This window comes from Papio anubis, chromosome 18 (genome assembly GCF_008728515.1).
Source record: "Papio anubis isolate 15944 chromosome 18, Panubis1.0, whole genome shotgun sequence".
Taxonomy (NCBI): domain Eukaryota; kingdom Metazoa; phylum Chordata; class Mammalia; order Primates; family Cercopithecidae; genus Papio; species Papio anubis.
This window is the reverse complement of record NC_044993.1, coordinates 72,156,589-72,184,240: the sequence shown is the minus strand read 5'-3', so window position 1 is coordinate 72,184,240 and position 27,652 is coordinate 72,156,589. Positions and strand designations below refer to the sequence as shown.

At 60.8% G+C, this 27,652-nt stretch overlaps 6 protein-coding genes, 1 long non-coding RNA gene and 3 other non-coding genes across 13 annotated transcripts; 6 read left to right on the top strand and 4 right to left on the bottom strand.

Moving 5' to 3' along the window:
• The first annotated feature begins 1,156 nt into the window (after positions 1 to 1,156).
• Positions 1,157 to 3,973, top strand: NDUFB10 (NADH:ubiquinone oxidoreductase subunit B10). The gene is made up of 4 exons (XM_003916357.2): positions 1,157 to 1,416; positions 3,165 to 3,303; positions 3,509 to 3,648; positions 3,796 to 3,973. Exons 1-4 carry the CDS (start codon positions 1,269 to 1,271, stop codon positions 3,903 to 3,905), a joined length of 537 nt encoding a protein of 178 aa, XP_003916406.1. The 5' UTR covers positions 1,157 to 1,268; the 3' UTR covers positions 3,906 to 3,973.
• Positions 3,974 to 4,053: 80 nt separating this feature from the next.
• RPS2 (ribosomal protein S2) lies at positions 4,054 to 6,912 on the bottom strand. The gene is made up of 7 exons (XM_021931647.2): positions 6,799 to 6,912; positions 6,441 to 6,620; positions 6,268 to 6,357; positions 5,147 to 5,254; positions 4,734 to 4,907; positions 4,495 to 4,654; positions 4,054 to 4,264 (listed from the first exon to the last, which is right to left on the bottom strand). Exons 2-7 carry the CDS (start codon positions 6,615 to 6,617, stop codon positions 4,092 to 4,094), a joined length of 882 nt encoding a protein of 293 aa, XP_021787339.2. The 5' UTR covers positions 6,618 to 6,620; positions 6,799 to 6,912; the 3' UTR covers positions 4,054 to 4,091.
• LOC116271361 lies at positions 4,332 to 4,464 on the bottom strand. Its single transcript, XR_004179923.1, has one exon. It is a non-coding gene; the product is annotated as a small nucleolar RNA SNORA64/SNORA10 family (small nucleolar RNA).
• On the bottom strand, positions 4,971 to 5,104 carry LOC116271360. Its single transcript, XR_004179922.1, has one exon. It is a non-coding gene; the product is annotated as a small nucleolar RNA SNORA64/SNORA10 family (small nucleolar RNA).
• Positions 6,913 to 6,941: 29 nt separating the features above from the next.
• LOC103880252 lies at positions 6,942 to 7,436 on the top strand. The gene is made up of 2 exons (XR_641173.4): positions 6,942 to 7,063; positions 7,339 to 7,436. It is a non-coding gene; the product is annotated as an uncharacterized LOC103880252 (long non-coding RNA).
• On the top strand, positions 7,118 to 7,244 carry LOC116271393. Its single transcript, XR_004179951.1, has one exon. It is a non-coding gene; the product is annotated as a small nucleolar RNA ACA64 (small nucleolar RNA).
• Positions 7,437 to 8,367: 931 nt separating the features above from the next.
• On the top strand, positions 8,368 to 10,709 carry RNF151 (ring finger protein 151). Its single transcript, XM_003916359.5, has 4 exons — positions 8,368 to 8,624; positions 9,009 to 9,154; positions 9,458 to 9,554; positions 10,158 to 10,709. Exons 1-4 carry the CDS (start codon positions 8,622 to 8,624, stop codon positions 10,647 to 10,649), a joined length of 738 nt encoding a protein of 245 aa, XP_003916408.1. The 5' UTR covers positions 8,368 to 8,621; the 3' UTR covers positions 10,650 to 10,709.
• Positions 10,710 to 11,276: 567 nt separating this feature from the next.
• On the top strand, positions 11,277 to 17,921 carry TBL3 (transducin beta like 3). Its single transcript, XM_003916353.4, has 22 exons — positions 11,277 to 11,446; positions 13,264 to 13,315; positions 13,405 to 13,500; positions 13,584 to 13,631; positions 13,745 to 13,886; positions 13,970 to 14,054; positions 14,135 to 14,305; positions 14,394 to 14,469; positions 14,552 to 14,645; positions 14,734 to 14,915; positions 14,995 to 15,136; positions 15,243 to 15,301; positions 15,398 to 15,501; positions 16,002 to 16,149; positions 16,237 to 16,467; positions 16,541 to 16,611; positions 16,699 to 16,855; positions 16,927 to 16,985; positions 17,130 to 17,233; positions 17,319 to 17,390; positions 17,483 to 17,641; positions 17,723 to 17,921. Exons 1-22 carry the CDS (start codon positions 11,406 to 11,408, stop codon positions 17,854 to 17,856), a joined length of 2,427 nt encoding a protein of 808 aa, XP_003916402.1. The 5' UTR covers positions 11,277 to 11,405; the 3' UTR covers positions 17,857 to 17,921.
• Positions 17,922 to 18,081: 160 nt separating this feature from the next.
• On the bottom strand, positions 18,082 to 21,907 carry NOXO1 (NADPH oxidase organizer 1). 4 transcript variants are annotated; one of them, XM_031658590.1, is made up of 9 exons: positions 21,207 to 21,907; positions 20,281 to 20,581; positions 20,106 to 20,186; positions 19,808 to 19,898; positions 19,535 to 19,712; positions 19,167 to 19,351; positions 18,957 to 19,073; positions 18,598 to 18,715; positions 18,082 to 18,524 (listed from the first exon to the last, which is right to left on the bottom strand). In XM_031658590.1, exons 2-9 carry the CDS (start codon positions 20,344 to 20,346, stop codon positions 18,221 to 18,223), a joined length of 1,140 nt encoding a protein of 379 aa, XP_031514450.1. In that variant the 5' UTR covers positions 20,347 to 20,581; positions 21,207 to 21,907; the 3' UTR covers positions 18,082 to 18,220. The 4 variants fall into 4 exon arrangements, with proteins under 4 accessions (XP_031514450.1, XP_009193958.1, XP_009193957.1 ...); XM_009195694.4 differs by having other exon boundaries at positions 19,823 to 19,898; positions 20,281 to 21,907; XM_009195693.4 differs by having other exon boundaries at positions 19,808 to 19,895; positions 20,281 to 21,907.
• Positions 21,908 to 22,855: 948 nt separating this feature from the next.
• Positions 22,856 to 27,008, top strand: GFER (growth factor, augmenter of liver regeneration). The gene is made up of 3 exons (XM_003916358.4): positions 22,856 to 23,671; positions 23,941 to 24,137; positions 25,053 to 27,008. Exons 1-3 carry the CDS (start codon positions 23,414 to 23,416, stop codon positions 25,213 to 25,215), a joined length of 618 nt encoding a protein of 205 aa, XP_003916407.1. The 5' UTR covers positions 22,856 to 23,413; the 3' UTR covers positions 25,216 to 27,008.
• Positions 27,009 to 27,652: the final 644 nt, after the last annotated feature.

Here is a 27,652-nt window from a genome sequence, read left to right as displayed (position 1 = left end):
CAAACTCCTGAGCTCAAGCAATCTGCCTGCCTTGGCTTCCCAGAGTTCTGGGATTACAGATGTGAGCCACTGTGCCCCTCGAAATCTCTTTCAATTCAAAGATGCTATGGCTGTAAAGTTCTTTTTTTTTTTTTTTTTTTTTTTTTTTGAGACAGAGTCTCCCTCTGTTGCCCAGGCTGGAGTTCAGTGGCACAATCTCGGCTCACTGCAACCTCTGCCTCCTGGGTTCAAGCGATCCTCCTGTCTCAGCCCCCCTGGTAGCTGGGATTACAGGCACGTGCCACCATGCCCGGCTGATTTTTGTATTTTTAGTAGAGATGGGGCTTCACCATATTGGCCAGGCTGGTCTCAAACTCCTGACCTCAGGTGATGCCCCTGCCTCAGCCTCCCAAAGTGCCGGGTTTACAGGCGTGAGCCACCCCGCCCGGCCGGTTGTAAAGTTCTATAGCAGTGGAATTTTAGAGTTTTTCAGGCCTACGATGTCTCTAAGATCTGTGACTCTTACATCAATAGATACTAAGATTCTAGGCTACTAAAATGTCAAGATTGTTTGGGTCTCATGGTTTGTATTTCTTTCCAAGAGTTTGGCTGGGAGCGGTGGCTTATGTCTGTAATCCCAGAACTTTGGGAGGCTGAGGTGGGCAGATCATCTAAGGTCAGCAATTTGAGACCAGAAACATGGTGAAACCCCGTCTCACCAGGGGTCCTGGTAGAGAGCGGGGCCCAGGGAATTCTGTACGGGCTAGGCAATCCAGGAAAGCTTCCTAGCAGAGTAGGGAGTTTGGAATTGCGTGTTATTTGTTGACTTTGTCGTGTATGCTCTAACGGCCTGTGTTCTCCATCACAGCCGGGCTGTTTATCTTCTTCCCTGCTGCACTCAGCACAGTGCCTGGCGGGCAGTGGAAACCGAATGACTCCTTCCTATTCCTTATGTCTGTTGGCTATTGTCTGTTTCTTTCACCGTAAGCAGGGGTCTGTCCGGTTCGCGGCTGCTTCCCAGGCTCCCAGACCAGTGACCAGCACCGCGCAGGCGCTCGGCAGAGACCGAGAACGGAGGCCCCACACGGGGGCGCCCTGCGGCGAGGCGGGTCCCGGCCGCGCCGGGCGGAGTCGGGGAACTACAAGTCCCATAGTGCCTCGCGGCCGCCAGCGCACAGACGCAGCCGCCCTCGGCGTCCTCTGTAGCTGGCGACCTAGGCCGCAGGACCCGGACGGAGGTAGAGGCAAGGGCAGCGCGTCAGGGAGCGGGGTTCGCGCCTCCCGCCGCCATGCCGGACAGCTGGGACAAGGATGTGTACCCTGAGCCCCCGCGCCGCACGCCGGTGGTGTCGTCGCAGACTTGGCTGCCCAATCCCGTCGTCTACATAACGAAGGCGTTCGACCTCATCGTGGACCGACCCGTGACCCTTGTGAGAGGTACGAGGCCCCAGCCCGGGGCTCCCTCGCCGGCCTCTGGGGACCCCTGGATCCCACACCCTGCCTGGATCCTCCAATGCCCCCGGGGTCCCGTCTCCCTGAGACCGCCCCCCGCTGCACCCCGGGGACAACCCCCCACCCCCGGAGACCCCCGAGCTCCGTCGCCTCCTTTGGCCTCCCACTGCACCCCGGACCTCACCTCCTAGGATCCCTTACTCTCCCCTGCACCCCGGGACGCCCCGCTCCTTCCCAGGACTCTTCCCTCCCTGCCGCACCCAGCACCCACTGCTCCAGGACCCCGCACTGCTCTCTGCCCCCGCCGCACCGCTGGCCTCAGGCCTCTCTCAAATGTTAGGGGTGGTCTGCACAGGGAAGCATCTGAATCCTGGGGGTTGTTAGACCTGCCAGATGACCAAGTGTCAGGGTGATGGCCGAGATGCCCACATTCACCATCTCTGGAACGAACCGGGAGAATGCCCAGTTCAGTGTTTTTTTTTTCTTTCCCTGAGACAGTCTCGCTCTGTTGCCCAGGCTGGAATGCAGTGGTGGGATCTCGGCTCACTGCAACCTCTGCCCCATCCCGGGTTCAAGCGATTCTCCTGCCTCAGCCTCCTCAATAGCTAAGATTACAGGTGCACCACCACCAAGCCCAGCTAATTTTTGTATTTTTAGTAGACACGGGGTTTCACCATGTCAGCCAGGCTAGTCTCGAACTCCTGACCTCAGGTGATCCTCCCACCTTGGACCCCCAAAGTGCTGGGATTACAGGCCTGAGCCACCGCGCCCAGCCTGGTTCAGTTCTTTTTGAACACTTGGGGTGCATAGCATGCTCTGGTGGTTCTCTTGTAAAAGGATGAAGTCTGCAAATCAAACCCGCAAGGATCTGGAAACCGTGCAACAGCTGACCCAGCTCCCTCTCTTTTGTAGCAGTCCTAGAACATGTCTGTCCTATGTGTCTGGATGTTCGAGCTCTCTTTTTAGCTTGTTCATTTCCCAGTGAGGAAGCTGAGGCCGTAAGGTGGTAAGTTCTGCTTGCTGGAGGCTCCCTGTTGGAACCTCTGCGCACTCAGTCCTCCCCCAGGACTCCACAGGGGTCCCTGTGCAGCTGGGGGAGGTGCACCGGCAGAGCTTTGTCACAGTCAGTGCCGTCTGTGAGAAGCAGCTGCCTGTAGGCGTGTGTGGGGCACAGAGTAAGGTAATGCATGTGGAACTCTGAGGATGATGCCTGGTACGCTGGAGCTCTCCATCAGCTGTAGCCTAGGCCTTCACAGACCTGCCTGGCCAGCCACACCTCATAGAGAGACGAATTGCCGGTTTTTTTTTTTTTTTTTTGAGATGGAGTCTCACTCTGTCACCCAGGCTGGAGCACGGTGGCACGATCTCGGCTCACTGCTAGTTCCACCTCCAGGGTTCACGCCATTCTCCTGCCTCAGCCTTCTGAGTAGCTGGGACTACAGGCACCCGCCACCATGCCCGGCTAATTTTTTTGCTTTTTTTAGTAGAGATGGGGTTTCACCGTGTTAGCTAGGATGGTCTCGATCTCTTGACCTTATGATCCGCCCGCCTCGGCCTCCCCAAGTGCTGGGATTACAGGCGTGAGCCACCACGCCTGGCCGAATTGCCTGTTTTCTAAATGCTGGAACACTCAGGAAGTTCTCCTCCCTCTCCTCCAAGGGGCTTATGAGAACTAGAAAGCTAAAAGCTTGTCCAAACCAATGAGGTATGAGTCTGTGGTTTTGTCTTTGCAGAATTTATAGAGCGGCAGCATGCAAAGAACAGGTATTACTACTACCACCGGCAGTACCGCCGTGTGCCGGACATCACTGAGTGCAAGGAGAATGATATCTTGTGCATGTATGAAGCCGAAATGCAGTGGAGAAGGGACTAGTACGTGAGCCACGCTGGGAGTGTGGAGATCTGCAGCATGTGCAGCTGGGCCACCGGTCCCTGGGATTCCACAGGGTGGCATGCCCAGATCTTAGGGCTGACATGGGAGGAGCCAGACCCCAGGGCTCTTGATTTCAATTGTTCTCGAGGGGTACAGGGAAAGGATTCCTGGTGATTAGCCTCTCTTGCTCCCTTTCTCCCCCAGCAAAGTCGACCAAGAAATTGTCAACATTATACAGGCTCGACTCAAGGCCTGTCAGCAGAGGGAAGGACACAACTACAAGCAGAACTGCAGCAAGGAAGTGGAGCAGTTCACCCAGGTGGCCAAGGCCTACCAGGACCGCTGTGCGTGACCTCCCCTCCCATCCTTCTGAGGCCTGGGGGCCAGAACCATTGCGATTCCTCCCTCCCCTCACTTCTGCCCACTTGACTTTGCCCCCTTTGCATGCAGCAGAGGCCTGGGTTCCCAGCTTGTTTCTATTGCTTTCTCAGATCAGGACCTGGGGGCCCACTATTCTGCCAGGAAGTGCCTGGCCAAACAGAAGGAGAGGATGCTGGAAGAGAGAAAAGCTGCAAGAGAGGCCGCCGCTGCCACCTCCTGAGGCATCTGTGGGTGCGCCTGCTGTGTGGCTCTGTATGACTGTTGCTGAAATAAAGTCCTGCAACCTGCCTGTGTTTCTGATGTGATCTATTGGCCCCACATCCGCAGAGTCAAACCACCACTAACCATGCAGGACACAGGACACAGTAACAGGCTTAATTCACTTTATTTTTCTTGTATAAAAACCCTATGTTGTAGCCACAGCTGGAGCCTGGGTCCGCTGCACAGAGACTCTGGTGTGGGTCTTGACAAGGTGGTCAGTGAATTCCTGATAGGGAGACTTGGTAAACACAGTCTCCTTCCAGAGGTCAGGGGTCAGGTAGCTGTAGGTCTTAGAGATGGCATCGAAGGTGGCCTTGGCTGCACAACAAAAGAACCCCAAGAGGGTCAGTGGTGTGCTTGAGGCAAGTCCCCCAACCCAAAAACTGTCTGTCGCACTCCTAGGAACAGAGAGGCCATTCTGGGCGGGTCTGTCGTGCATTAGGAGAGCTTTTCTCTGCCTCCCTGAAAATACGCCAAGCACACACCGGACCCGTGTGGTTAAGCGGAGCTGAGAGACCATGGCTACGCCCCATGCGTGGACCACCTACCGAAGTTGCCCAGGGTGGCAGTGCAGCCCCGGGCTGAGGTGTAGCAGTCATCAATACCAGCCATCATGAGCAGCTTCTTGGGCACAGGCGCTGAGACGATGCCAGTGCCCCTGGGTGCAGGGATGAGGCGCACGAGCACAGAGCCGCAGCGGCCTGTCACCTGGTGAGGGAAGAAGTCAGGAGACAAGGGCCCAAGGGAGCCTGCCCCACAGCAGGCCCATAACCTGCCACCAGCCTACCTTGCAAGGGACGGTGTGGGGCTTGCCGATCTTGTTCCCCCAGTAGCCTCTGCGCACTGGGACAATGGAGAGTTTGGCCAGGATGATGGCCCCACGGATGGCAGTGGCCACCTCCTTGGAGCACTTAACACCCAGGCCGACGTGGCCATTGTAGTCCCCGATAGCAACAAACGCCTGTGAAGAGATGTGTGTGAGGCGACTGGTGGCCCTACACCCAATCACCGCCCACCGCCCAGGGCCTGTTGCGCCCCTCAAGGAAAGAGAGGCCACAGTAAGGCCCATCTGAGGTCCTGAGGAGATCTTTTCTCTCTCTCCCCATTACGAAAGTCACACGGGTGAAGCCAAGTGCAACTACGCAGAGCCGAGAGAGTCCTGACAAGCCCAGCCCAGCCCACTCCAGGACAGCCAGGTACCTTGAACCTGGTGCGCTGGCCAGCACGGGTCTGCTTCTGCACCGGCATAATCTTCAAAACCTCGTCTTTGAGAGAAGCCCCCAAGAAAAAGTCAATGATCTCAGATTCCTGCAACAAACAAGACAATTGTGGGGAGTGCATTAAAGAAAAAGTCCGTACCATTATGCTACTAAAGAACCAAAGTCATCGGCGGGGCGGTGGCTCACACCTGTAATCCCAGCACTTTGGGAAGCTGAGGTGGGCAGACCACAAGGTCAGGATTTCAAGACCAGCCTGGCCCACATGGTGAAACCCCATCTCTATTAAACCTACAAAAAATTAGCGGGGTGTGGTGGCGGGCGCCTGTAAACCCAGCTATGCGGGAGGCTGAGGCAGGAGAATCGCTTGAACCTGGGAGGCAGAGGTTGCAGTGAGCCGAGATCGCACCAGCCTGGGTGACAGGCCGAGACTCTGCCCCGCCAAAAAAAATAGTCATGAACCCCCTCACCTGGCATCCCCCCATCTGTCCCCTTCGTTTACGTTTCAGCAGTTTTAATGGAAGTTTGTAAGATTAGCACGTTTCAGCATCTCAATCGTTTCTTCCTATTTGTCCTTTTCCTCGTTTGGTGAGATGCGGCTTTCCACTCAGGTTTCCTTTTGCTTTGTCCAGCTTTGGCCTAGCCATGAACACCGTCCCTTGCTAGGGCGAACGCTCACATGACAAACGCGCCATTAGCCTTTCCCCTCTGCACCCGCTGGACGCGGATGACAGCTGTCCCGTACACGCGGACTATGAGGAGTTTGCTAACCCTTACGGTGTCCTCCCACAACCTGAACTTCATCGTCCTCTCGGATGGCATGAACTGAGCGCTGCTTCTGTCTCAGCTCTTTGGAAATGAATTCGCTGCGAACGTGGGAAGATGCGCTGAAATGCGTTTTGTGGCTCTCGCTTCGCTCAGATATATCCATCCAACCTCTCTTAAGTGGAATCCCCTCCTCATCCAGCCCGCAACACAGCCTCGACCTCTCAAACGAGACGCTGGGCCCTTCAAGGCGGGTCAATGGCAGATGCCAACCATCCAACCCCAGCCCAAACGACTCCGGGGTCGCACTTGTTCAACGCCCCAACGACCGACGCGTACCTTAATGGGCAAAGAGAAGAGGTAGATCTCCTCCAGGGACTTGATCTTCATGTCCTTGACCAAGCGGCCCAGCTTAGTGACGGGCATCCACTAGAGGGAGAAAAGGCGCGAGTGACCAGGGCCGCTCTCCGCCGCCGCCTACGGGCCCGATCCCGCGCGTAGCTGAAACCTACCTCCTTATCCTCGGCTTTGCCTCCGCGAGCTCCGCGGCCTCGGCCCCGGCCCCGTCCACGGCCGCGACCCCGGCCCCGGATGCCACTGCCGAAACCTCCGCGGAAGCCACCGCGGTTCCCCATCCCAGGGCCACCAGGGCCTCCGGGCCCCCCCGCTGCACCGGCGTCATCCGCCATTTGCTGGAGAAAACGACAAGAACCAAGCAGTCAGTGCGGTCTAGGCATCTGGCAGCCCCCCGCAAGACCCCGACGGGGGCTCCCGCCCAGGAGCGCGGACTCGGGAGCCTAGACCCGACTCGATGTCCGCGGATTCCCGCCGCCCACGCCCAAACCCACAGCAGCAAATACGACCACTCACGTGTTCTCTTGGAGAAGAAGAGCTAGGCCTACTGGGAAGCAGCTTTTATACCACACCAAGCGCCGCGAGACCTCCGCGGCCCCGCCCCGGGCGGGAGCGCGCCGAGCTCCCATAAGACAACCTGTGATTGGCTCCGCGGTGCCCCGCCCTCACCGGGCTCGGCGTGCTCCTGCGCGTCCGGCCCCAGCCGCGGCCTGGGACTCTGCGTCACCCGAAAAGCAGCTATAAACGCCTGCGCATGCTTTGCACTGCTTTCTTCATTTAGGTAGGTTCTGCTGCGTTGACCACCGGTATCCCGCTGGTGGTCTTGGAGACCGGCGTTGGTTGAAAATCACCCCCGGCTTTGGCCGTGGCCGCGGGTGAGATTCGACGCCCAGAGCCTCCGGGGGCCTCAGCTCACCGCGCGCTGCTCCATGTGCGGCGGTGAAACCCAGGCCCCGACAGGCGCCGCGTCCTCCCCCCAGGTGTGGCCGCTCGCGTGGTCTGGCCCCTGACTCCTGACCCCGGCTGCCGACCCCTAACCCTGTTTTCTCTCCGCAGGACACTGGTCCTCCCACGCCTGAGACTGACGTCGCCAGGACCGCGGGGTCGGGGGGACTCGGCTGTCTCCCGTCTTTCAAATAAAGCTGTTTGCCTAACTTACTGCGTGCGGGTGTTCTTGGGGTCCCGACCCGCCTATCAGCCTGGCAAGTGCATCTGTTCACGCAGTGGCGGGGAGAACCCTAGCGAGATGCCTCCTCGTCTTTCCTGGCCATCCCAACGCCGCGTTGGAGACAAGGATAGGATGTGGGAGGTTGGCAGGTGACATGTAAGGTCCGACGCTTCTTAAGTGGCGGAGCCAGATTGGGAACAGTCTTGTGGCCATGCGCGCCTCAGGTAAAGGCCTAAAGGGCGCCAGGTGGGGCCAGCAGAGCGCTCGCAAGGATGGGAAGTTCAGAGGCTTCCAGTGACTTCCTTGTGAGACCAGGTGAGATTCTAAGGGATTTGACCAGCTAGGCCTAGATGAACTCAGCGCCCCAGTGGTGCTAGGCTGGAGCGGATCAGACACCTGGTTTGGGAGGCTGGGCCCCTGCTCTGGACAGCAGTTTCCCCGGGAGTTTAGTTCTCACTGCCTTGGAGCTACCCCTGAGTGTCGGACCCTAAGTGAAGACCCCTAGTGGGTCAATGCCTGAAGCCCCCATACTCTAGGAGCCCTAGGAGCTACAGCCCTCTGGAGAGAAGAGGGCGGCAATCCCTGTGATCCCACTGAAGCCCTGGCCTGGGGGAAACAGCTCCATGAAGCTTGGTTCATCTCAGCTCACTACAGCTTCTGCCTCCCGGTTTCAAGCAGTAATGCCTCAGCCTCCCAAGCAGCTCGGACTACAAGCACCTGCCACCACGCTCGGCTAATTTGTTTGTATTTTTAGTAGGGATGGGTTTTCACCATGGTGACCAGGCTGGTTCGAACTCCTGACCTCAAGTGATCTGCCTGCCTCGGCCTCCCAAAGTGTTAGGCTTACAGGCATGAGCCACTGCACCCAGCCCTGTGACTTAAAAGAGGTGGGGTCTCACTGAGTTGCCCAGGCTGGTTTCCTGGGCTCAAGTGATCCTCCTGCCTTAGCCTCCCAAACTGCTGGGATTACAGGTGTGAGCACTGTGCCCAGCTACCTGTGATCCTCTACAGAAGGGAACAAGGGCTGGGCTGTACAGGGTCTCTGGGCCCTGAACCAGGGTTGGGATTGGCTTGAGCTGGACAATGCTATTGTGATGTCAGCCCACACCCACTGTGAAATGCAGGCTCCTGAGCTCTGGGGGCCTGTGGAGCTGCTGTCTAGACACAGATCATGGTGAGCCTGGGGTCCTCTTACCTCCAGCCCTTAGATGTGTGCCCAACTCCAGAAACTTGCCCAGTTGTTCAGGGATCGACCCCACTGCACTTGGAAAGGGTGGGCAATGGGTCGCAGGCCCCCATATGGTACAATGAAACCTGGAAGGCTCTGGCTAGGTCTGATTCTAGGCTAAGGCTCCCGTCTCCAACCAGGGATTAGTAGTCCTGGGGTAGGGGGCCCTAACCCCTACAGCTGCCCCCTCAAAGTGGGTGCTGAGCCAGCCCCTCTACTTGAAGTTCTGTGGCCCACCTCCCCGCCCAAAGCTTGCTAGGCTGTTGCTGGGTATGTGGACCAGGGACTGGATCACTGTCCCAGCCAGGTCCTGACACCTGGCCTTTGCAGAGTGGCGGGTATGATCTCAACCTCTTCGCCAGCCCTCCTGACAGCAACTTTGTGTGCTCCGTCTGCCATGGGGTTCTCAAGAGGCCAGCAAGGTTGCCATGCAGCCACATCTTCTGCAAAAAGTGCATCTTCCAGTGGCTAGCCAGGTGCCACCGGGTACCCAAGGGGCTGGGAGGGGAGGAGTGAGACTGGGGGCCATTGCTGTGGCCCAGAACAGAGGGGAAAGTCAGCCAAAAGACTCAGCCACGAAATCTCCCTAAACTAAAATGTGTATACCCTCACTCTGGCATCTGCAGACCCCGGCCCCAGCCTCAGAGCTGAGAGCGCCCTGGAATATGCCCTGATGCCTCCTCCAGCTGATGAAGGGACCACCTGGGTCACCGAGTGAGAGCTTGACCAGGGCTCCCTTCCTACTCCCAACACTCACCCCTACTCATGCCTCCTTCTAGACAAAAGACCTGTCCGTGCTGTAGAAAAGAGGTGAAAAGGAAAAAGATAGTCCGCGTGAATAAACTCCGGAAAACCATTGGCCGCCTGGAAGTCAAGGTAGCTCAGAGTACCCACTCCCCCGACCCTCGACCCTTCTCACCCTTGTAGGGGTGGGGCAGGGCCAGGAGAGGGGGCAGGAGAATCCTATCTTCAGAGAGACAAGTGCAGCCTTGGGAGGACCAGACGTGGCTGAGTTTGAATCGTGGCTTTACTGCTTAGTTGCTGTGTGACTTTAAGCAAGTCACCTAACTTTTCCGAGCCCCGGGGTCTCAGCTGTAAAATGGAGATTATAGAGGACTTACAGAGGATTTTCAGAGGATCTAGTGCCTGGTGTGCTGGCCACTACTCTCCAGCCCCCTAGTTTCACAGATGGGTAAACTGAGGTTAAAAAGGAAAGCCTGGCATCCATACCACTCACCAGACCAACCCAACTGTGTACCTTCCAGTTCCCCAAGACTCAGGCCTCACCCCCTCCCCTGGAACTTCTAGCTTCTTCCCACTTCCAAGCATTTGCCCCAATGTTCTCTCCACCCACTCACCCAAGTCAGAAAAGTGTGGGAGGCTCCCGGTTCCCTGGTTCCTGGTGAATGGAAAGCCAGGGGTGGGGGTTCTGGGGGTGTCCCGCCTGATTTCTTCACACGTGTTCTCCTTCACCCTCAGTGCAAGAATGCCAACGCTGGCTGCATAGTGACGTGCCCCCTGGCCCATCGCAAGGGGCACCAGGACTCATGCCCCTTCGAGCTAATGGCCTGCCCCAACGAGGGCTGCACCTCGCGCGTGCCGCGTGGGGCCCTGGCAGAGCACCGGCAGCACTGCCAGCAAGGATCCCAGCAGCGCTGCCCCCTGGGCTGCGGGGCCACGCTGGACCCGGCCAAGCGCGCTCGCCACAACTGCTACCGGGAGCTGCACAATGCCTGGAGCGCGCGCCAGGAGCGCAGTCGGACCCTGCTGCTGTGCCTTCTGCGGCGCGTGCGCTGGCTGCACCGAGCCACCAGCGTCGTTCGCCGAGAGCTGGCGGAGCTCAGCAACTTCTTGGAGGAAGACACCGCTTTGCTGGAGGGCACCTCACAGGAGGAGGCCAAGGTCGCCCCAGAAGGCAACGCTGGGGCTGAGGTGGTGGGGGAGCCCAGGGCCAACGTACCTTGTAAATAGGTCAATAAAAGCGGAGCCCAGGCCTGCCTTCCTCTGTGCCTGCGGCCCTCACAGCTGTCACCGGTGCATCCCTACCGCCCTCTCCAGGCATTTGCCTGCTCTCTTTCATCTTTTCTTTTTTTTTTTTTTTTTGAGACAGAGTCCGGTCTGTCGCCCAGGCTGGAGTGTAGTGGCGCGATCTCGGCTCACTGCAACCTCCGCCTCCCGGGTTCACGCCATTCTCCTGCCTCAGCCTCCCGAGTAGCTGGGACTACAGGTGCCCGCCACCACGCCTGGCCAATTTTTTTGTTTTTAGTAGTGACGTGGTTTCAGCGTGTTAGCCAGGATAGTCTCGATCTCCTGACCTCGTGATCCACCCATCTCAGCCTCCCAAAGTGCTGAGATTACGGGCGTGAGCCACCGCGCCAGGCCACGAATGCCTTTTTATACTGTTCAAAGAGCCAGGCCACCAGCGACGCCACCCGCGCCGGTCTACCCTCACCGGACCGCGAAGCACCCTCAGGGTTCATGGCCCTCCCTCCAGGCCGGAAACGTCTCCGCCCCCTTCCGGTTCCCGATGCAGCAGCCACTGCCCGAAGCAAAGATGGCGCCAAGCGCGCCGCGCCGGTGGGGACGTCACAGTGGTCGCGCGCGGTGACGCCATCGCGGCGCGCCGGGAGTGTGGAGTTCTGTGAGGAGTTCGGTGCCAACCTCTGTCACGCGGCGGCGGCTGCCGGGGCCCTAGCCGGTTTCAGCTGGAGCGGCGGCGGCGGCAACATGGCAGAGACCGCGGCCGGAGTGGGCCGCTTCAAGGCCAAGTGAGCCCGGAGCGCTGGGGCCGCGCGGGGAGGGAGCTGGGTTCGCAGCCGGCCTAGCGGAGGTGCGCGTGGAGCGGGCACGCATTCTGGTCCGTGGAGGCGACAGGCTATGTGTGCGCGGGCTCGCGCGGTCGCGGAGGCTGCGGTGATACCAGGCGGGAGAGCCGGCCCCGACTGCTCTCGGGGAGGACGGCGATCGGAGCCTGGCCGCCGGGAGCAGCAGCGTGGGCTCATCGAGAAGCCGGCTGTGGGTGGAGTGGGAACCAGAAGTCCCGATGAGGGGAGGAGAGGGCTGAGCCTAGGTCGGGGCTGGCCCCGGGAGGCGGCGGGAGGCGAAGAACCACCTCTGAGCAGTCGGCCTGGGGACGTTTTACCCGCGATCTCTCTTCTCCAGGGAGCAGGTAGACAGCGGGAGAGGGGCGGGTCTGCAGAAGCCCAGGAGGCCCTGAGTTCTGTGCCCCGTCACTCCCCAAGCCTTTGTCGAATAGCAGTACTGGTGCCCCTGCCCTGGCAGCGCAGCCTCGGGATTAGCGTTTCCACTGGCAGCTATGGGGCTTTGGTTGTGCCAAGCACTGGTAAAGGAAGGTCCCAGGCTGGCAGCACCGCCATGGGAGGGTCAACTGGGTGCGGGGGCTCAGGGGCTGCTTTCGTTTTGGCAGTCAGGCTTCCAGAAGCGCAGTGAGCCAGACCTTGACATCTGGGAAGAGAAGCCCAGGCTGCAAGGAACGGGGGGAAGATAGGAAACCCGTCCCAGAGGCTGGGACAGGAGCAATGGGGTGCACTGTGGGCCATGAGAGGGAAGGAAAGTAGAGGCAAGGGTGGCAGAAGCTCTTCTGGGCAAGGCCTGGGAGGTGTGTGGGCAGAAGGGAGGGGTTGATGCAGGGCAGTGACATCTGCAGTTATGTTCTGAAAGGTACGTGGCAGCAGGGTTAAGAGGTAGGTAGGGGAGGCTGGAAGCAGTGGCTCACGCCTGTAATCCCAGCAATTTGGGAGGCCAAAGTGGGTGGATCACGAGGTCAGGAGATGGAGACCATGGTGAAACCCCCATCTCTACTAAAAAATACAAAAAACTAGCCGGGCGCGGTGGCAGGTGCCTATAGTCCCAGTTACTCGGGAGGCTGAGGCAGAATGGTGTGAACCCGGGAGGTGGAGCTTGCAGTGAGCTGCGATCGCGCCACTGTACTCCAGCCTGGGTGACAGATGGAGACTCCGTCTCAGAAAAAAAAGAAGAGGTAGGTAGGGGGCCCAGTGAAGAGGCCAGAGTGGCTGACCAGAGGCTGCGATGGCCTGGACCAGGTGGAGGCAATGGAGAGGGAAGGAGGAGGGGCAGGAGTGAGGTCACAGAAATGACAGCTGCTCATGAGACCTGGGCTCTGGGCAAGCCTGGGGATGAAGAGAGAAGCCAGCAAGGGGAAGAAGTATGCCAGACCTCAAGGATGAAGACACTGGGAGGATGTGCTCTGGGCTGGCTACCCAGGCCTGGCCACCCACTGCCGGCAGGGGTGTCCCCAAGGACCCCCCTGGCTCTCACTGGGGAATCCCTGAGAGCCCTGGGCTGTTGGGCTGACTCTGCCTGACACAGGCCCACCCCCTGCTGCCTCAGGGATCACCAGCCCAGGTCTCCACTTCTCAGTGACGGGGGTAGCAACAGCCCCCCTGCAGTACTGCTGGTTCCACCCCATGCCGTCTCTGCTGTTGCCCAGAAACTCAAGGGCAGGGGACATTGGGGTCACCTCAAGAGGAGCACCCAACACAGGGCTGGGCCCTGGGGACTGAAGGGGTGGGTGGTGCTCACTCGCCCCCTGCTCTCCTTCCAGCTATGCTGTAGAGCGCAAAATTGAACCTTTCTACAAGGGCGGAAAAGCACAGGTACCAGCCTGGGGAAGGGCAGGGGGGCGGGCAGCCAGAGACCGTGGGGGGTGCCGAATGTTGCCTAGCTGAGACCCCTCTGTCCCCAGCTGGACCAGACTGGCCAGCACCTCTTCTGCATCTGTGGCACCAGAGTCAACATTCTGGAGGTGGCCTCGGGGGTCGTGCTGCGGAGTCTGGAGCAGGTGAGGGTAGCCTGGGTGGGTGAGGGGTAAGTGGAGGGGGCAGCCCACTCACACCGTGCTCTGCACACCACTCTTTCCCCTAGGAGGACCAGGAGAACATCACTGCTTTTGACCTCAGCCCTGACGATGAGGTACGCAGGGCGGGGCCTGGAGGGGACCTGCCCCATTGCCTCCTCCCAGACTGAGTCCAGGAAGCTGTGAGCAGGGTGTTGCTGCCCCTCTGCTGACCTGTATCCTCCCCCAGGTGCTGGTGACAGCCAGCCGGGCATTGCTGCTGGCTCAGTGGGCCTGGCGAGAGGGCAGCGTTACCCGCCTGTGGAAGGCGATACACACAGCCCCCGTGGCCACCATGGCCTTCGACCCCACCTCCACGCTGCTAGCCACAGGTAGGGCCCTGCAGCACAGGTGGGTATCGGGCACAGATGCAGGGGCTTTGGGCATTCCACTCCTTCACCTTGCTTCCCTGCAGGTGGCTGTGACGGGGCCGTGCGCGTCTGGGACATCGTGCGGCACTATGGGACACACCACTTCCGAGGCTCGCCCGGTGTCGTGCAGTGAGTTGGGGGGTGGAGGGGGAGGGCAGAGGCACTGCCCAGGCTGCACAGCTCACCTATCCTGTCCCATCTGCCCGCAGCCTAGTGGCCTTCCACCCGGACCCTACTCGCCTGGTGCTCTTCTCCTCAGCCGCGGATGCCGCCATCCGCGTGTGGTCACTGCAGGACCGGTCGTGCCTGGCTGTGATGACTGCCCACTACAGCGCTGTCACCTCACTGACCTTCAGCGCCGACGGCCACACCATGCTCAGGTAAGCAGTGGGCCCTGGTACAAGGGGGAGGCTTGGAAAGTGGGGGCCGAGGCTAAGACTTGACCTGAGGTTGCTGTTGCTGCCCCAGCTCCGGCCGTGACAAGATCTGTGTCATCTGGGACCTTCAGAGCTGCCAGGCCACAAAGACCGTGCCTGTGTTTGAGGTGGGGATGCCTGGAGGCCAGGGCTGGTTGAGTTGGGTGGGGAGGGGGCATGACAGCAGCCTGTGACCCAGTTCGTCTCCAGAGCGTGGAGGCCGCTGTGCTGTTGCCAGAGGAGCCAGTGTCCCAGCTGGGTGTGAAGTCCTCAGGCCTGTACTTTCTGACAGCCGGCGACCAAGGTGTGTTGGGCCGGGATACGGGCAGTGGTATGGGGCTGGGGAAGGCCTGTGGACCTGAGTCTCAGCAGCCCTGTCCCCACCCACACAGGCACTCTGCGTGTGTGGGAGGCAGCTTCCGGGCAGTGTGTGTACACGCAGGCCCGGCCACCGGGCCCCGGGCGGGAGCTGACTCACTGCACCCTGGCCCGCACCGCTGGCCTGCTCCTCAGCGCCACCGCCGACCACAACCTGTTGCTCTATGAGGCTCGTTCCCTGCGGCTGCAGAAACAGGTGCACACCTGCCCTTGCTCTGTCTGGAGGCTGCGGGCACCAGCCCTCCTCTTATCTCCTGCCCCCTGCCGCCCTGCAGTTCGCTGGCTACAGTGAGGAGGTCTTGGATGTCCGGTTTCTTGGCCCCGAGGACTCCCACGTCATCGTGGCCTCCAATAGCCCCTGCCTGAAAGTGTTTGAGCTGCAGACGTCAGGCTGCCAAATCCTCCATGGCCACACGGGTGAGTGGGGCCAGCCCACCTGACACCCTGGGACCTGCCTGGGTCCCTTGCTTGCTTCCCTTCCCACATCTTGCTGTGTGACCTATACCTCCCCACAACATCTCAGATATCGTCCTGGCCCTGGATGTGTTCCGGAAGGGATGGCTCTTTGCCAGCTGTGCCAAGGTGAGGCACCCTGAGAGGTAGGGGCAGAGGCACCAGGCGGGGAGGCCACGCAGTAGGCCCATGGACCAGCCTCTCTCGTCAACTCCCTGTCCCCAGGATCAGAGCGTCCGTATCTGGAGAATGAACAAGGCTGGCCAGGTGATCTGCGTGGCTCAGGGTTCCGGTCACACACACAGCGTGGGCACCGTCTGCTGCTCTAGGTAGTGAGTCGGGGCTGGGCCCAGGGGTGTCAAGGAGGTGGAGGCCCAGGCCTGCCAGCAGGGGCTGCCACTCAGGGAGCTGGGGAGGCAGCGGCAGCTTTGGCTTGCTCTGAGGCTCCAGCCCAGAGATGTGGAACAGAACAGGACAGGAGAGTCCCTACGTGCCTCGAGGGCAGTCCTCAGAAGTAGCCCTGGCGAAGTGGTTAAAGGGGGAAGGGAACTAGGCAGAGAGAACGATTCTGCATGAGGCCCAGGTGGAGAGGTGACCCCTGCATGTAGGCCTGGGGTCCTGTGGCTGGGGCTGAGTCACCAGGTGCTGCAGGTGGACAGTGTAGACAGGGCGTGATCCTGCAGGTGCCTGGGGGTGACCCAGGCCAACCCACATACTGGGACGGTCTCCGTGGTCTGGACCGTGGGCTCCCAGGCTGGCCCTGTGGGGAGCTGGCCATCAGGACTGGCCGGGGCTCAGCTGTGTCTCCTCCTCTCCTATTGGGCCACAGGCTGAAGGAGTCCTTCCTGGTGACAGGCAGCCAGGACTGCACTGTGAAGCTGTGGCCTCTTCCCAAAGCCCTGCTGTCCAAGAACACAGCCCCAGACAACGGCCCCCTCCTCCTGCAGGCCCAGACCACTCAGCGCTGCCATGATAAGGTGACTCCATAGCCACTGGGGTGGGGGTGGCCAAGCCCTTGCTGGCGGGGGGCGGGGTGCTGAGCCACCACCTTCTCCCATTGCCAGGACATCAACAGCGTGGCTATTGCCCCCAACGACAAGCTGCTGGCCACAGGCTCACAGGACCGCACGGCCAAGCTCTGGGCCCTGCCGCAGTGCCAGCTGCTGGGTGTCTTCTCAGGTCACCGGCGTGGCCTCTGGTGCGTCCAGTTCTCTCCCATGGACCAGGTGCTGGCCACAGCCTCAGCTGATGGCACCATCAAGCTCTGGGCACTCCAGGACTTCAGCTGTCTCAAGGTAAGCGGCGATCCAGGCCCTCCCCACCTCTCGCCCTGGTGACATCTCATGCCCTACCCCCTCCTCTTTGCAGACATTCGAGGGGCACGATGCTTCTGTGCTGAAGGTGGCCTTTGTGAGCCGTGGTACGCAGCTGCTGTCCAGGTGAGTGGTCTGGGGCAGGGCAGCGATGGGGTGGGGGGTGGCGGGGTGACCTGCCTGATGCTGAGCCTCTCCCCACCCCAAACCCAGTGGCTCGGATGGCCTCGTGAAGCTCTGGACCATCAAGAACAACGAGTGTGTGCGGACGCTGGATGCCCACGAGGACAAGGTCTGGGGGCTGCACTGCAGCCGGCTGGATGACCGCGCCCTCACTGGGGCCAGCGACTCCCGAGTCATCCTCTGGAAGGTTGTGGGCCCCAAGGGCAGGGAAGAGTCGGGGTGGAGTGGAGGCCCCATCTGACCCCAGTCTGACCCCAGGATGTGACCGAGGCGGAGCAGGCAGAGGAGCAGGCCAGGCAAGAGGAGCAGGTGGTCAGGTAAGGCCAGGGCAGTGGCGCCCCTCCCGGCATCAGCCCTGCTCTGTGCTGTAGGGAAACTGAGGCTGAGCACCAGGCTTGCTGCCTGCTGACTCCGATGGCTCTGCCAGCGGCCCTCAGTGGCCTCTCCTCCCCTCCCCGCAGGCAGCAAGAGCTGGACAACCTGCTGCATGAGAAGCGGTACCTGCGGGCACTGGGCCTGGCCATCTCCCTGGATCGGCCCCACACCGTGCTGACTGTCATCCAGGGTCAGTGCTCACCCAGGGGCAAGAGGCTGGGTCTACGGACCACTGGGCTCTGCTTTCCCCAGCTCAGCCTTCCCTCCTCCCACAGCCATCCGGAGAGACCCTGAGGCCTGCGAGAAGCTGGAAGCCACCATGCTCCGACTGCGGCGAGACCAGAAAGGTTGGGGGCCGGTCAGGGTGGGTGGCCCGGCGGGCAAGGGCCAGTCATGGCAGATTGGCTGGGCAAGAGGATGAGGGTCCTGTTGCCCACAGAGGCCCTGCTGCGCTTCTGTGTCACATGGAACACCAACTCGCGGCACTGCCACGAAGCCCAGGCCGTGCTGGGTGTGCTCCTGCGGCGCGAGGCCCCTGAGGAGCTGCTGGCCTACGAAGGCGTGCGGGCAGCGCTTGAGGCCCTGCTGCCCTACACTGGTACGTGGGCACAGCCTGGGGTTGGGGGATCCTGGGGGGCGTGTGGACTACCCCCCTGACCTCCTTCTTGTCGAACCCCAGAGCGGCACTTTCAGCGGCTCAGCAGGACACTCCAGGCTGCCGCTTTCTTGGACTTCCTGTGGCACAACATGAAGCTGCCTGTGCTGGCGGCCACCTCTACACCCTGGGAAACCCATAAAGAAGTTCTCCCCTAGCCGGTCCGGTCTCTCTCCAGTCCATCCTGAACCCCTGGAAAACCCATAAAGGCCGCTCTCCTAGCCGGCCCTGTCTCTCTGGACTCCAGTCCAGCCCCTACCCTGGCCAACACCCTACCTAGCCAGCCAGAAGGGCACTGGAGCTGATGGTCTCGGCCTTACCAAGCCCATCCCGCACCCTGGCCTGGCAGAGATCCAGCCCGCGGCTCCGCACGCTTAGACGGTGGGGGTCATTCAGAACAAGCTTTACTCAGAGGAACAGCAAATACCCCCCTCCCGTCCTGCTGGCCAGGGAGATCCGCCCTCCCCGCTCCTCCTCAGCCCTGGGATGGCGCGGTCCATCCCCGCATCGGGATCCTGGCGCTCACCGCTCCGTAGTAGGGTGCGGCACAGGCACAGGGTCCACGCACCCTTGAGACGGGCCCTGGCGCCCTGGGCGCCGCTCCAGGGCCCTGCGTGTGACGGTGCAGCAGCGGCTCTGGATGGCGCCCGGCGAAGGTCGGGTGGGCACGGTGGGGGGAGGGGCGGTGGCCTGGGAGGCTTCCCGGGACCCCCGGGCCTCACCGGCCGGGTCGTCTCCTCCACGGAACCCCGTCCCGCTCAGGAGTGCGCCCAGCCCTTCCGGTCGCAACAGCACCGCGGGGAGGAGGCCCTCCCGGTCGCCATACCTGCGAGGGGCGGGGTGTGGTTAGGGCCCCGCGGGCCTCGGCTAGCCTCCCCCGCCCACGCCCGCTCGCGTACCTGCACAGCCACCAGCCGCGGTCTGACTTTTCCAACACGCGCACGCGCGCCCCCGCGGGCACGGACAGCTCATCTGCGCGGTTGCTCTCGTAGGCGCGGGAAGCACAGAACTGGGGACCTGGGAGTGGGTGCTTGGAGTCACCGCGGGGCAGCATAGGCCAAGGCCCACCCGCACCCTTCAAATTCTCCTTGCTTGAGTCTGCTGACCGCGGGGCCGCTCTAAAACCAGTTCCGGGCTTCCTCTAGGTGCGGAGACCAAGCACGGACTCCTGGGCCGCCCTGCCAGCGATGCTTCTGACCCAGTCTTGCCACACGGTCAAGCCGTAATGGTGGCATGAGGGGTGGGGTTAGGCGCATACCGCTGCTGCCTAGGGACCCGCCTGTCTCCCGGCCCCGGCCCGGGGCCGCCGCCGCCTCCAGGTAGGGCGCTGGAAACCAGGCCATCTGCTGGTCCTCGTTCTCCACCAGCCACCAGCCTGTGCGCAAGAAGCGGGCGGGGACTCAGATCTCGAGCCTCCCTCGGGTCCAGGGGCAGAGGGACAAATCCCTGCGTTATTGGCGGGCCCTACCTGAGGGGTGCCGCAGCAGCACGTCCAGGCTCTCCTGGGCCCGCGCCTGAAAAGGCCGATTCCGCGTATCCTGAGTACAGAAGGGCTGCAGGCAGCGCAGGCTCTGAGTCTCCAGACTGTGGATGGAGAGGCGGCCCGCAGCGCGCGAGACAGGCGGCTCCTCTGGGGCGGGCAGGATCACTCGGCTGGGAAGGGCAGCCCGCACGAGTGAGAGGTAGGCGGATGGGGAGGGTGAAACCGGAGGCGCCACCCGGCAAGACCGTCAGCCTCCCAGTGTCTGCCCCTATTCGCTGGCTGTTCCCCCCACCCTACACCTCTCCCAGCTCCAAACGCCGCTGCAGGCTGGGAGTTTGGGACGAGTCAGGCACCTGCCGGGTGGCAGCGCGGGCTCCAGGTCCACGGGTTGCGGTGCGAAGAAGCCAGTGATCGCCGGGCTCCGTGCCACACGCTCTGCAGTCGCCAGCAGCCTCCGAGAATAGGTTTCCAGCAGCTGCAGGCGCGCCAGGCCGCGGCTCGTGCGCCCCCCGTGTGCCAACAGTGGTGCATCTTAAGGCACCACAAAAACGTGCTGTGATACCCCGCTTTGGGCTTCACTGGTCCCTGGCGCCCCAGGCAAACCACCGCCTTCCCCGCCCCCATACCCAGGCTGGCCTGACCGAGAAGCTTTGGGAGAACGCGGTCAGATCTCCGCAGCAGGCCCGCCTCCACCGGGAAGGTCTCCTTGAGGGTCTTCTGAGGGCAGGAACGGGGGCATCGGTCTTCCAGAGCCCATTGTGCACCCTTGGGAGGGCGGGGTCCCTCACCCAGATGGCAGGGGCTGGGAGCTTCAACGGGGACGAAGGGCCTTCAGTGGGAGTCACTGATGGGAGGCAGTCCAGTGGGAGGCAGCCGGGTGGGGAAGCTGCCACCGTGGCATCAGGGTGGCCCAGGGTCACTCACCTTGAGCCGCCTGAATTCGTCCCAACTCCTGCGCACGAAGGTGTCACTGCCGTCTGACCAGCGCACACAGAAGGCAAAGGTCTGGGGGACAAAAAGTTGGGAGTGCCTTGGAGGTGTTGGTCCAGGCACCCCCTTCCTATGCCTTGGGGCCACTAGGGACCCAGCCAGGTCTTACTTGGAGCCTCTTGATCTGCACCAGGGCTGCTCCTTGCACTGAAACTGGGTATCGGGGGCCTGCCATGGCTGTGGCCTCCAGGCTGCAGACTCCTGAAATGGGTGAGGACCCTTCTGCCTCCCTGTGCTTGAGAGGGCTCTGGGGGACCCAGAAGACTGTCTGGGATAGAATCTGGCAACGCCTCAAGCCTGTGGGGTCCTTGTGGAGCCGCCCCAGCCTAGTCCTTTGCAGCTTTCTTGCTGTCTCCCAAGTCCACGATCTGGGGGCAGGAGCACAGGGATTGGGGGACTTCCAGGCAGAGCTGCTAGGAGGAAGAAGAATGAGCTTTCCAGCCCTGGAGGCGTGCAAGACTGAAGAAGGGGCGGAGGGTAGGCGGAACTGCTGCCTGGGGCCCTCCTGCCTGCCTCTGGCCACTGGAGGAGGGAGAAGGCAGGGCTAATCAAAGTGCTGCCTGTCCTGCCCACCTCTCTGGATTCCCCTGCTCTGTGAGGTAATTGCCCTGCTAGGGTGCGCCCAACAACTCTGTCTTTGAACTAGCCTTGGGATTTCTGTGCAGAACCAAGGCCTCAGTGCTGAAAGCTTTAAGTGTTTTGTCTGACTTAATTCTAATGCTGGAGGAAAAGTCTCTTAATGTCCCCAACTAATAGGCAAGGAAATGTGTGTTAAATGCGTAATTATTGTGAGCTTTTGTGTACATGCTGGGGGAGGGGTAGACCTCACATGCTGAACCCAGGGGTTCCCCTGCAGTGAGGAGACTTGGGGTAGGAGAAAGAGGGCCCATCTGTGCAGTCACTGGCACTTGTTGGGTGGGGGTGGAGGTCAGGGAAGTGGTCACTAGGGCTGTTTTGAGAACCACCTCTCAATTCATGATTTGCCATGACTTATTGCAAACATGGCCTGGGCAGAGGCTCGCTCAGGTGCCCCACCTCTCTGGCTGCTTCCTTATAGTTCAGGCTTCGGAAGCCACATTCAACCCTGGCACACAGTGGTTCTTCCTGGTGCTGGGGTCACCAATTCTGTGTTGGGATGCCCCTACTCCAGCCCCTTCAGGGAGTGGTCAGCCTCTGGGGCATCCCTCCAGGAAGCTGCCCTGGCTGCAACAAAGGGCCTTTGTGTGTCTGTCCCACCAGCACTGGCTGAGGCCCTCAAGCTGTCCCTGGTCCTGGCATGGGCAATGAACACCTGCTCACATAGGGCTGATTTGCAAGGTGCCCCCAGCCAGCTGTCACCTTCTCCCTGATCTCAGCTGAGGGCCTAGCTGACCTGGTGGGGTCCAGCGTGTGAACCCAGGGGAGACCTTGCTCCCCTGGAAGACAGGAGAGAAGCTGGGGAGGATTTATTCAAAAGCAGAAGCCTAGAGGGATTCTGAGGCTGCCTCCCCACCCCAGCTGACAGCCCCTGCCCCACACCCCATCAGCCCTGCATGGTTTCCAGTTTTTCCTCCCCTACCCTTTTTTCTTACCTGAATAGTACAGCCACCCCACCCTCCATCCGTATCCTCCTCACTTGCCCCTACAAAATTCACTCCAAGGACAGACACACCTGTAATCCAAGCACTTTGGGAGGCCGAGGCAGGGGGACTGCTTGAGCTCAGGAGTTCAAGACCAGTCTGGGCAACATGTTGAGACCTCTATCTATGCCCCCGCAAAATACAAATATTAACTGGGTATGGTGGCGTGTGCCTGTAGTCCCAGCTACTTGGGAGGCTGAGGTGGGAGATCACTTGAGACTAGGCAGTCACAGCTATAATGAACAAGATCGTGCCACTGCACTCCACCCTGGGTAACGGAACAAGACCCTGTCTCAAAAAAAAAAAAAAAAAAAAAAAAAATCCACTCCCCATATGATAGCCAGAGGAATCTGCAGCAAACTGAAATGGGATCAGATTGAGTAGCCTTGCCCAAAACTGTCTAGCATCTTCCCCCTACCCTCATAATAAACTCCCAATCCCCGCAGCTGCTGACTAAGTCTTGGTGGGTCCCTGCCCGTGCCTGGATCTCCCCTCCCACCTTACAACCCTCCCTAGCGTCCCACTGGCCTTTTTGTTCCTGCAAAATGCCAAGACCCTGCCACCTTGGGCTTGGTCTCGAAGGCGCTCCTCAGCTGATTCCTCATCCTTCAGATAGGAGGAGGTCTCAAGGAGGCCTTCCAGATTTACCACACCCTTGCATGGACCCACCAGTTTGTACGTGAACATTTATGAGCGTGAGTGCTTGTTTTTTTTTCCTATCTTGACCACTGAATTATGAACAGAGGAGGTCAGGGAACGGAGCTGTGTTCCCTGCTCTGCCCAGCACCTGGAACAGCGCTTGGAACAGAGCAGTCACTGCACAAATAATAGCGGAATGGATAAATGAACGCAAGGAGGCAGAGGAATCGCAGAGGCCGCTCCAACTGGGAGCCCGACCCCTCACCCCAGGTTCTAGGGTCCGCGGCAGCCGGCGGGGGGCGCCGGGGAGCCCAAGGCACGCGCCAGCCCTCTGCGGCCGTGCCCCGCCCTGCGTTGCCAGGCGCCCGTTGCCATGGCGCCAGGGCGGTGACACCAGCCCAGAACCCTAGCGCGCGCCGCCATCTGTGCGGTCACGCCCGCCCCGCGTTGAGAAGGCGCTGGGCAGCCAGCCGGTGGGACGCGCCCCTCAACGGAGGGCACAGAGCCTGGCCGCAGGCACGCAGGACACTCAGAGCAGAGCGATGGGGGCGTCGCGGGCCGCAACACGGACTTTGCCTGAGTGTCAGCCCGGGTCCACAGCGCGCCCGCGGCGCACCTTCCGCTGCGCACCTTCCGCCACACACTGCTCTTCTACTGGAGGAAGCGAGAGCGCCGCCACGGACGGCGCAACCACGGTGTGCGCCGCGGATCGAGGCCCGGGGATGCCAGCAGGCTCCGGCCCTCCAGCTCCGTCCCTGCCCCGGGTCCGGCCCCGCCCCGGTCCGCGCCGCGGCCTCTGGCTCCGCCTCCACACGGGCCCGCGCGCCGGCCCCCGCCCCCAACTCCGCCCCAAGCCCCAGCTCGGGCCCGGCCCCCGCGAGCACGGCGCGCGCCTCCGGCTACTGTAGCTGCGCGCTGGCCTGGAAGCTGACCTGGAGGCTCATCTGGAGGCCGAGCTGCCCCGGCAGGCCTTGCGCGGGCAACATGGCGGCGCCCGGCGAGCGGGGCAGCTTCCACGGCCGGAATCTCTTCTTCCTGCCGGGAGGCGCGCGCTCCGAGGCAATGGACGACCTGGCGACCGACGCGCGGGGCCGCGGCGCGGGGCGGAGAGACGCGGCCACCTCGGCCCCGATGCCAGCCCAGGCGCCGACCTCCGAGTCTCCTGTCGCCGTGGACGCCTCCCGGAGGCGGCCGTGCCGTGCCTGCGTGGACTTCAAGACGTGGATGCGGACGCAGCAGAAGGTGCAGATCCCTGCCCGACTTCTCCCAGCCCCGCGCAGCCCCTGCCCCTGCCCCCGCCCAGGTGCCCCGGCAAAGCTCCCCGGGGTTGCCTGTCCCTGAACCTTGCCCCCGGGTAAGCCCGGCCTTACAGCCTTCATCCGCGCGTGGGTTGGATCGTCTGCAGGGCTTTGGCCGGAGTCCAGTGGGCCACCGGCTGGGCCGTAGAAGGGGGAGCTTTGGGCGCTTCTGTTCGGAGAATGAACTCACTCTTGGTTGGCCTGCTTCCGCAGCGGGACACCAAGTTTAGGGAGGACTGCCCGCCGGATCGCGAGGAACTGGGCCGCCACAGCTGGGCTGTTCTCCACACCCTGGCAGCCTACTACCCCGACCTGCCCACCCCAGAACAGCAGCAAGACATGGCCCACTTCATACATTTATTTTCTAAGTTTTACCCCTGTGAGGAGTGTGCTGAAGACCTAAGGAAAAGGTAAGATGTGTTTGCACGCAGCAGAGCTTTGCACTGCAGCCTGGGCCTGGGGCTCCTGGCTGACGTAATAGCGGGGAACATAGAGAAACGGATGCAGAGGTGGCAGAAGTTTGCTGAGGAGCAGGGACCTCCAACAGGTGAGGCCTGGGGCCATCTGAGCCTCCTCGTCTTGTCTCAAAAGCCAAACTGTTGGGATCTGCTGCTGAGTACTGCTCCTGCCACAGCCACAGCACTCCAGGAAGGGCTTCCCTGCCTTGTCTGGCACTGAAGACGGCTCCCCGCAAGTTAGGGAGGACTCCACTTTGCCTGACTTCTAGAGCAGGACTGCTGGTTTTAAAATCTTGGAAATCCACTGCTTTTGCCCCCAAGAGCCACCTCTTCCTCACTGAGGCATCCAAGAGCCAGCACTGGCCCTTGCGGGTGTTTCTAGACCAGATGTCTAGGGCAGAGTTGCCATTGTTGCTGTAAGCCTGGGCAGTTAGAATTAAGTCTCTTGCTGAACTGAGGCACCAGGGCCTCCCTCAGGTGCTAAGAAGTCCAGTTTTCAGTTACAAGGCTGTGCCCAGCCCCACCCAGGCCACACTCTGCCTGAGGCCAGAGACGCTGGATGCCGCTTCCTGGGTGTTAGAAGCTTATAAATTTGCCAGGTCTGTGCTGTGATGTCTTGCCTTGAGGCCTCGTTGGAGTTTGCCAAGCTCTCCAGGTGGGTGTTTGAGCAACCCTGGGAGTTCATCACACCCGGGAGCTGCAGGGTCAGCCCTGTTCTGGGAATTCCTGTCCCTTGGAGCATAAGGGCGCTCCCAGGTGTAGCTCACAGCCGTGCCCCAGTTGTCCTTCCTTGGGAGCAGACAGGGAACTGGCAGGGGCAGTGGAGCCGCTGCGTCCTCCCATTCTTTACATGCTCTCCCTATGCAGGCTGTGCAGGAACCAGCCAGACACCCGCACTCGGGCAGGCTTCACGCAGTGGCTGTGCCACCTGCACAATGAAGTGAACCGCAAGCTGGGCAAGCCTGACTTCGACTGCTCAAAAGTGGATGAGCGCTGGCGCGACGGCTGGAAGGATGGCTCCTGTGACTAGAGGGTGGTCAGCCAGAGCCCATGGGACAGCGAGCCAGGCGCCTATGGAGTGGCCTGGTTGGAGAGGGGCAGGGCACTCATTAAAGTGCATCAGAGCCAGAGCCTGTTGTGTCTCAGTTGGGTGGTCCCCAGGACACTGCCCATGGGGACCTGCCCTGCCCCTGTTAGGTTTGGAGCAGAAGTGCAGATGTGCACAGCAGACACCCACTGTCCTCCTCAGTGGAGGCCCCAAGGAGCTGCAGCTGAACTGCAGGTGAGGGAGGCAGGAGCAGCCTGAGCTGCCCCTTGGCATTCAGGATGTGGCTTCCTGCCCACCGCATACCCTGGTGCCTCGCTCCTCACACAGGAAGACGGCAGGCCTGGCTGGGCATCCCTGTGCCTGTTCCTGGAGGCCCGGCCTTTGCCTTCCCACTATGCAGCCAGGGATGCCCCTGCCCCCCGTGGCTCTGTGCTGCTCACTTTAGGGGGCTCAGTTCTCCACTCTGCTCAGTCCTTACAGGGAAAGCTCAGGCAGGGTCTTTCTGAGGGTCCACCAGCCATCCTGCCCTCTCCCTGCCTGGCACATGCCTGCCAGCGTTGTGCCATGCCTGTCCACAGGGGATTCGTGGGGCCTGCTTCCTCAGAGTTTGAAGCCCAAATGAAACGTTGAAGTGACTGAGGACCTGGCTTCAGTGTGTTTTCTGCTGGGGCTTATAGCAGTGGGCAGGGCTTGTTCCATCCCTGTGTGCCCAGCTGCATTTCCTGCTGGGGTCCTTGTTCCTCAGGAGGAGAGAGATCCCTACATGAGAATGAGCTGGGAACAGCAAGGATGCTGATTGGTTGGGGCGGTGAGGCCAGAGTAGCTGATGCAGGGGCCCCAGGAGTACAGGGTGGCCAGACGGCACGAGGTCTCCAAGGCCCCAGCAGAGCCATGGCTTCTACTCCCAGCTCCCCTGACAGGAAGTTCCTGGTGGGTTTGGAGCCAGGGGATGGCATGGAGTGATGTGGCTTTGAAGGGTCCTCTGGCTGCTGAGCTGGGATGAGGCAGGGAAGGGTGGAACAGGAAAACTGGTGAGGAAGCCGGGCCAGTCACCAAGTGACCACTGAGAGGAATACCCACCCCACGGCAGGGGCAGATGTGGGTACATTAAGGGGAGAGCCAGAGAACTCATGGGGTGAGGATGGAGTCGGAGGAGACTGCTGGGAGCTGCCGTGTGTGTCACAGATGGAGAAGGCTGTGAGTGCAGCAAGTTGAGGGGTGACTGGGACCCAGCTTTTGAGCCTCCCCAGCCAGAGAAGGCTGTGAGTGCAGCAAGTTGAGGGGTGACTGGGACCCAGCTTTTGAGCCTCCCCAGCCAGAGCGGCCCAGCAACAGTGTCCTGTGGCCATAAAACTCCAGGGACCTCTATCCTCCAGGAGTCTCAGCTTTTCCCTGGGCGCAGGCCCACCTTGGCATGGCCTCCTCAGGCCTGTGTGGAGGAAGCTGACATGTCCCCACCAGATTGGCCCTTTGGAGCTGCTGGCTTCTGCAGAGGCTGCCCAGAGGGGCCAGGTGGCACAAATGAGAGAGGGGAGATGGGGGGCAGCCAGGAGAGAAGGTGTCCCTTCCTCGGCCAGACATAGCGCTTCTCTCTGGCCTTTCCCAAGGCCTGTGAGTGTCTCAGGAACCAGCTGGTTCTCTGGTAAGGCTGTGTTCAGCTCAGGAACATACCGCCTGTATCTGCTGTCCCTCCTGCCCCTCCGCCCCCTCCCCGCCTTGCCTTTTTCCCTGTCTTCCTTAAAGTTTCACTCCTGAATAAAACTTCACTTTGCCTTAGAATCTGTTTTTTTTTTTTTTCTTTTTCTTTGTGTTGAGACAGAGTCTAGCTCTGTCGCCCAGGCTGGAGTGCGGTGGAGCAATCTCGGCTCACTGCAACCTCCATCTGGGTTCAAGCAATTTCTCCTGCCTCAGCCTTCCGAGCAGCTGGGATTACAAGCGCCCGCAACCATGCCTTACTAATTTTTGTGTTTTTAGTAGAGACGGGGTTTCACTGTGTTGGCCAGGCTGGTTTTGAACTCCTGACCTCATGATCCGCCCGCCTCAGCCTCCCAAGATGCTGGAATTACAAGCGTGAGCCACCGCACCAGGCCAGAGTCTGTTTTTTTGGGGCATCCAGGCCAGTGGAACTCTAGTGCAAGAAAAACACCAGCTCTGGCTTGAGCCTGGTGTTCCAGAGCTGTTGACACGCAGACCAAAGGAGCCAGCCCAGAGGGAGGAGGGACCCCAGCAGGATGGTGCCCTGGGCTCCTAAGGCTCACAGGTCACAGAGGAGGGACCTATGAGGTAAGAGGAATACCAGGAGGGAGGAGGACCTCCAAGTGGGGCACAGTGGCTCATGCCTGTAATCCCAGCACTTTGGGAAACCGAGGCGGGCAAATCGCTTGTGGTCAGGAGTTCGAGACCAGCCTGGTCAACATGG

What these genes read in the sequence shown, in the direction of transcription:
- NDUFB10 (XM_003916357.2), top strand. Translation starts at nt 1,269, where the DNA reads ATGCCGGACAGCTGGGACAAGGATGTGTACCCTGAGCCCCCGCGCCGC. An exon ending in ACCCGTGACCCTTGTGAGAG is followed by an intron (nt 1,417 to 3,164) that starts GTACGAGGCCCC and finishes TTGTCTTTGCAG; the next exon opens with AATTTATAGAGCGGCAGCAT. An exon ending in ATGCAGTGGAGAAGGGACTA is followed by an intron (nt 3,304 to 3,508) that starts GTACGTGAGCCA and finishes TTTCTCCCCCAG; the next exon opens with CAAAGTCGACCAAGAAATTG.
- RPS2 (XM_021931647.2), bottom strand. Translation starts at nt 6,617, where the DNA reads ATGGCGGATGACGCCGGTGCAGCGGGGGGGCCCGGAGGCCCTGGTGGC. An exon ending in GCAAAGCCGAGGATAAGGAG is followed by an intron (nt 6,358 to 6,440) that starts GTAGGTTTCAGC and finishes TTCTCCCTCTAG; the next exon opens with TGGATGCCCGTCACTAAGCT. An exon ending in TCTTCTCTTTGCCCATTAAG is followed by an intron (nt 5,255 to 6,267) that starts GTACGCGTCGGT and finishes TGTTTGTTGCAG; the next exon opens with GAATCTGAGATCATTGACTT.
- RNF151 (XM_003916359.5), top strand. An exon ending in ATCTTCCAGTGGCTAGCCAG is followed by an intron (nt 9,155 to 9,457) that starts GTGCCACCGGGT and finishes GCCTCCTTCTAG; the next exon opens with ACAAAAGACCTGTCCGTGCT. An exon ending in TTGGCCGCCTGGAAGTCAAG is followed by an intron (nt 9,555 to 10,157) that starts GTAGCTCAGAGT and finishes CTTCACCCTCAG; the next exon opens with TGCAAGAATGCCAACGCTGG.
- TBL3 (XM_003916353.4), top strand. Translation starts at nt 11,406, where the DNA reads ATGGCAGAGACCGCGGCCGGAGTGGGCCGCTTCAAGGCCAA. An exon ending in ACAAGGGCGGAAAAGCACAG is followed by an intron (nt 13,316 to 13,404) that starts GTACCAGCCTGG and finishes CTCTGTCCCCAG; the next exon opens with CTGGACCAGACTGGCCAGCA. An exon ending in CTCAGCGCTGCCATGATAAG is followed by an intron (nt 16,150 to 16,236) that starts GTGACTCCATAG and finishes TCCCATTGCCAG; the next exon opens with GACATCAACAGCGTGGCTAT.
- NOXO1 (XM_031658590.1), bottom strand. Translation starts at nt 20,346, where the DNA reads ATGGCAGGCCCCCGATACCCAGTTTCAGTGCAAGGAGCAGCCCTGGTG. An exon ending in ACGAATTCAGGCGGCTCAAG is followed by an intron (nt 19,899 to 20,105) that starts GTGAGTGACCCT and finishes TCCTGCCCTCAG; the next exon opens with AAGACCCTCAAGGAGACCTT. An exon ending in CGGGTCCCTAGGCAGCAGCG is followed by an intron (nt 18,716 to 18,956) that starts GTATGCGCCTAA and finishes ACCCACTCCCAG; the next exon opens with GTCCCCAGTTCTGTGCTTCC.
- GFER (XM_003916358.4), top strand. Translation starts at nt 23,414, where the DNA reads ATGGCGGCGCCCGGCGAGCGGGGCAGCTTCCACGGCCGGAATCTCTTC. An exon ending in GGATGCGGACGCAGCAGAAG is followed by an intron (nt 23,672 to 23,940) that starts GTGCAGATCCCT and finishes CTGCTTCCGCAG; the next exon opens with CGGGACACCAAGTTTAGGGA. An exon ending in GCTGAAGACCTAAGGAAAAG is followed by an intron (nt 24,138 to 25,052) that starts GTAAGATGTGTT and finishes CTCCCTATGCAG; the next exon opens with GCTGTGCAGGAACCAGCCAG.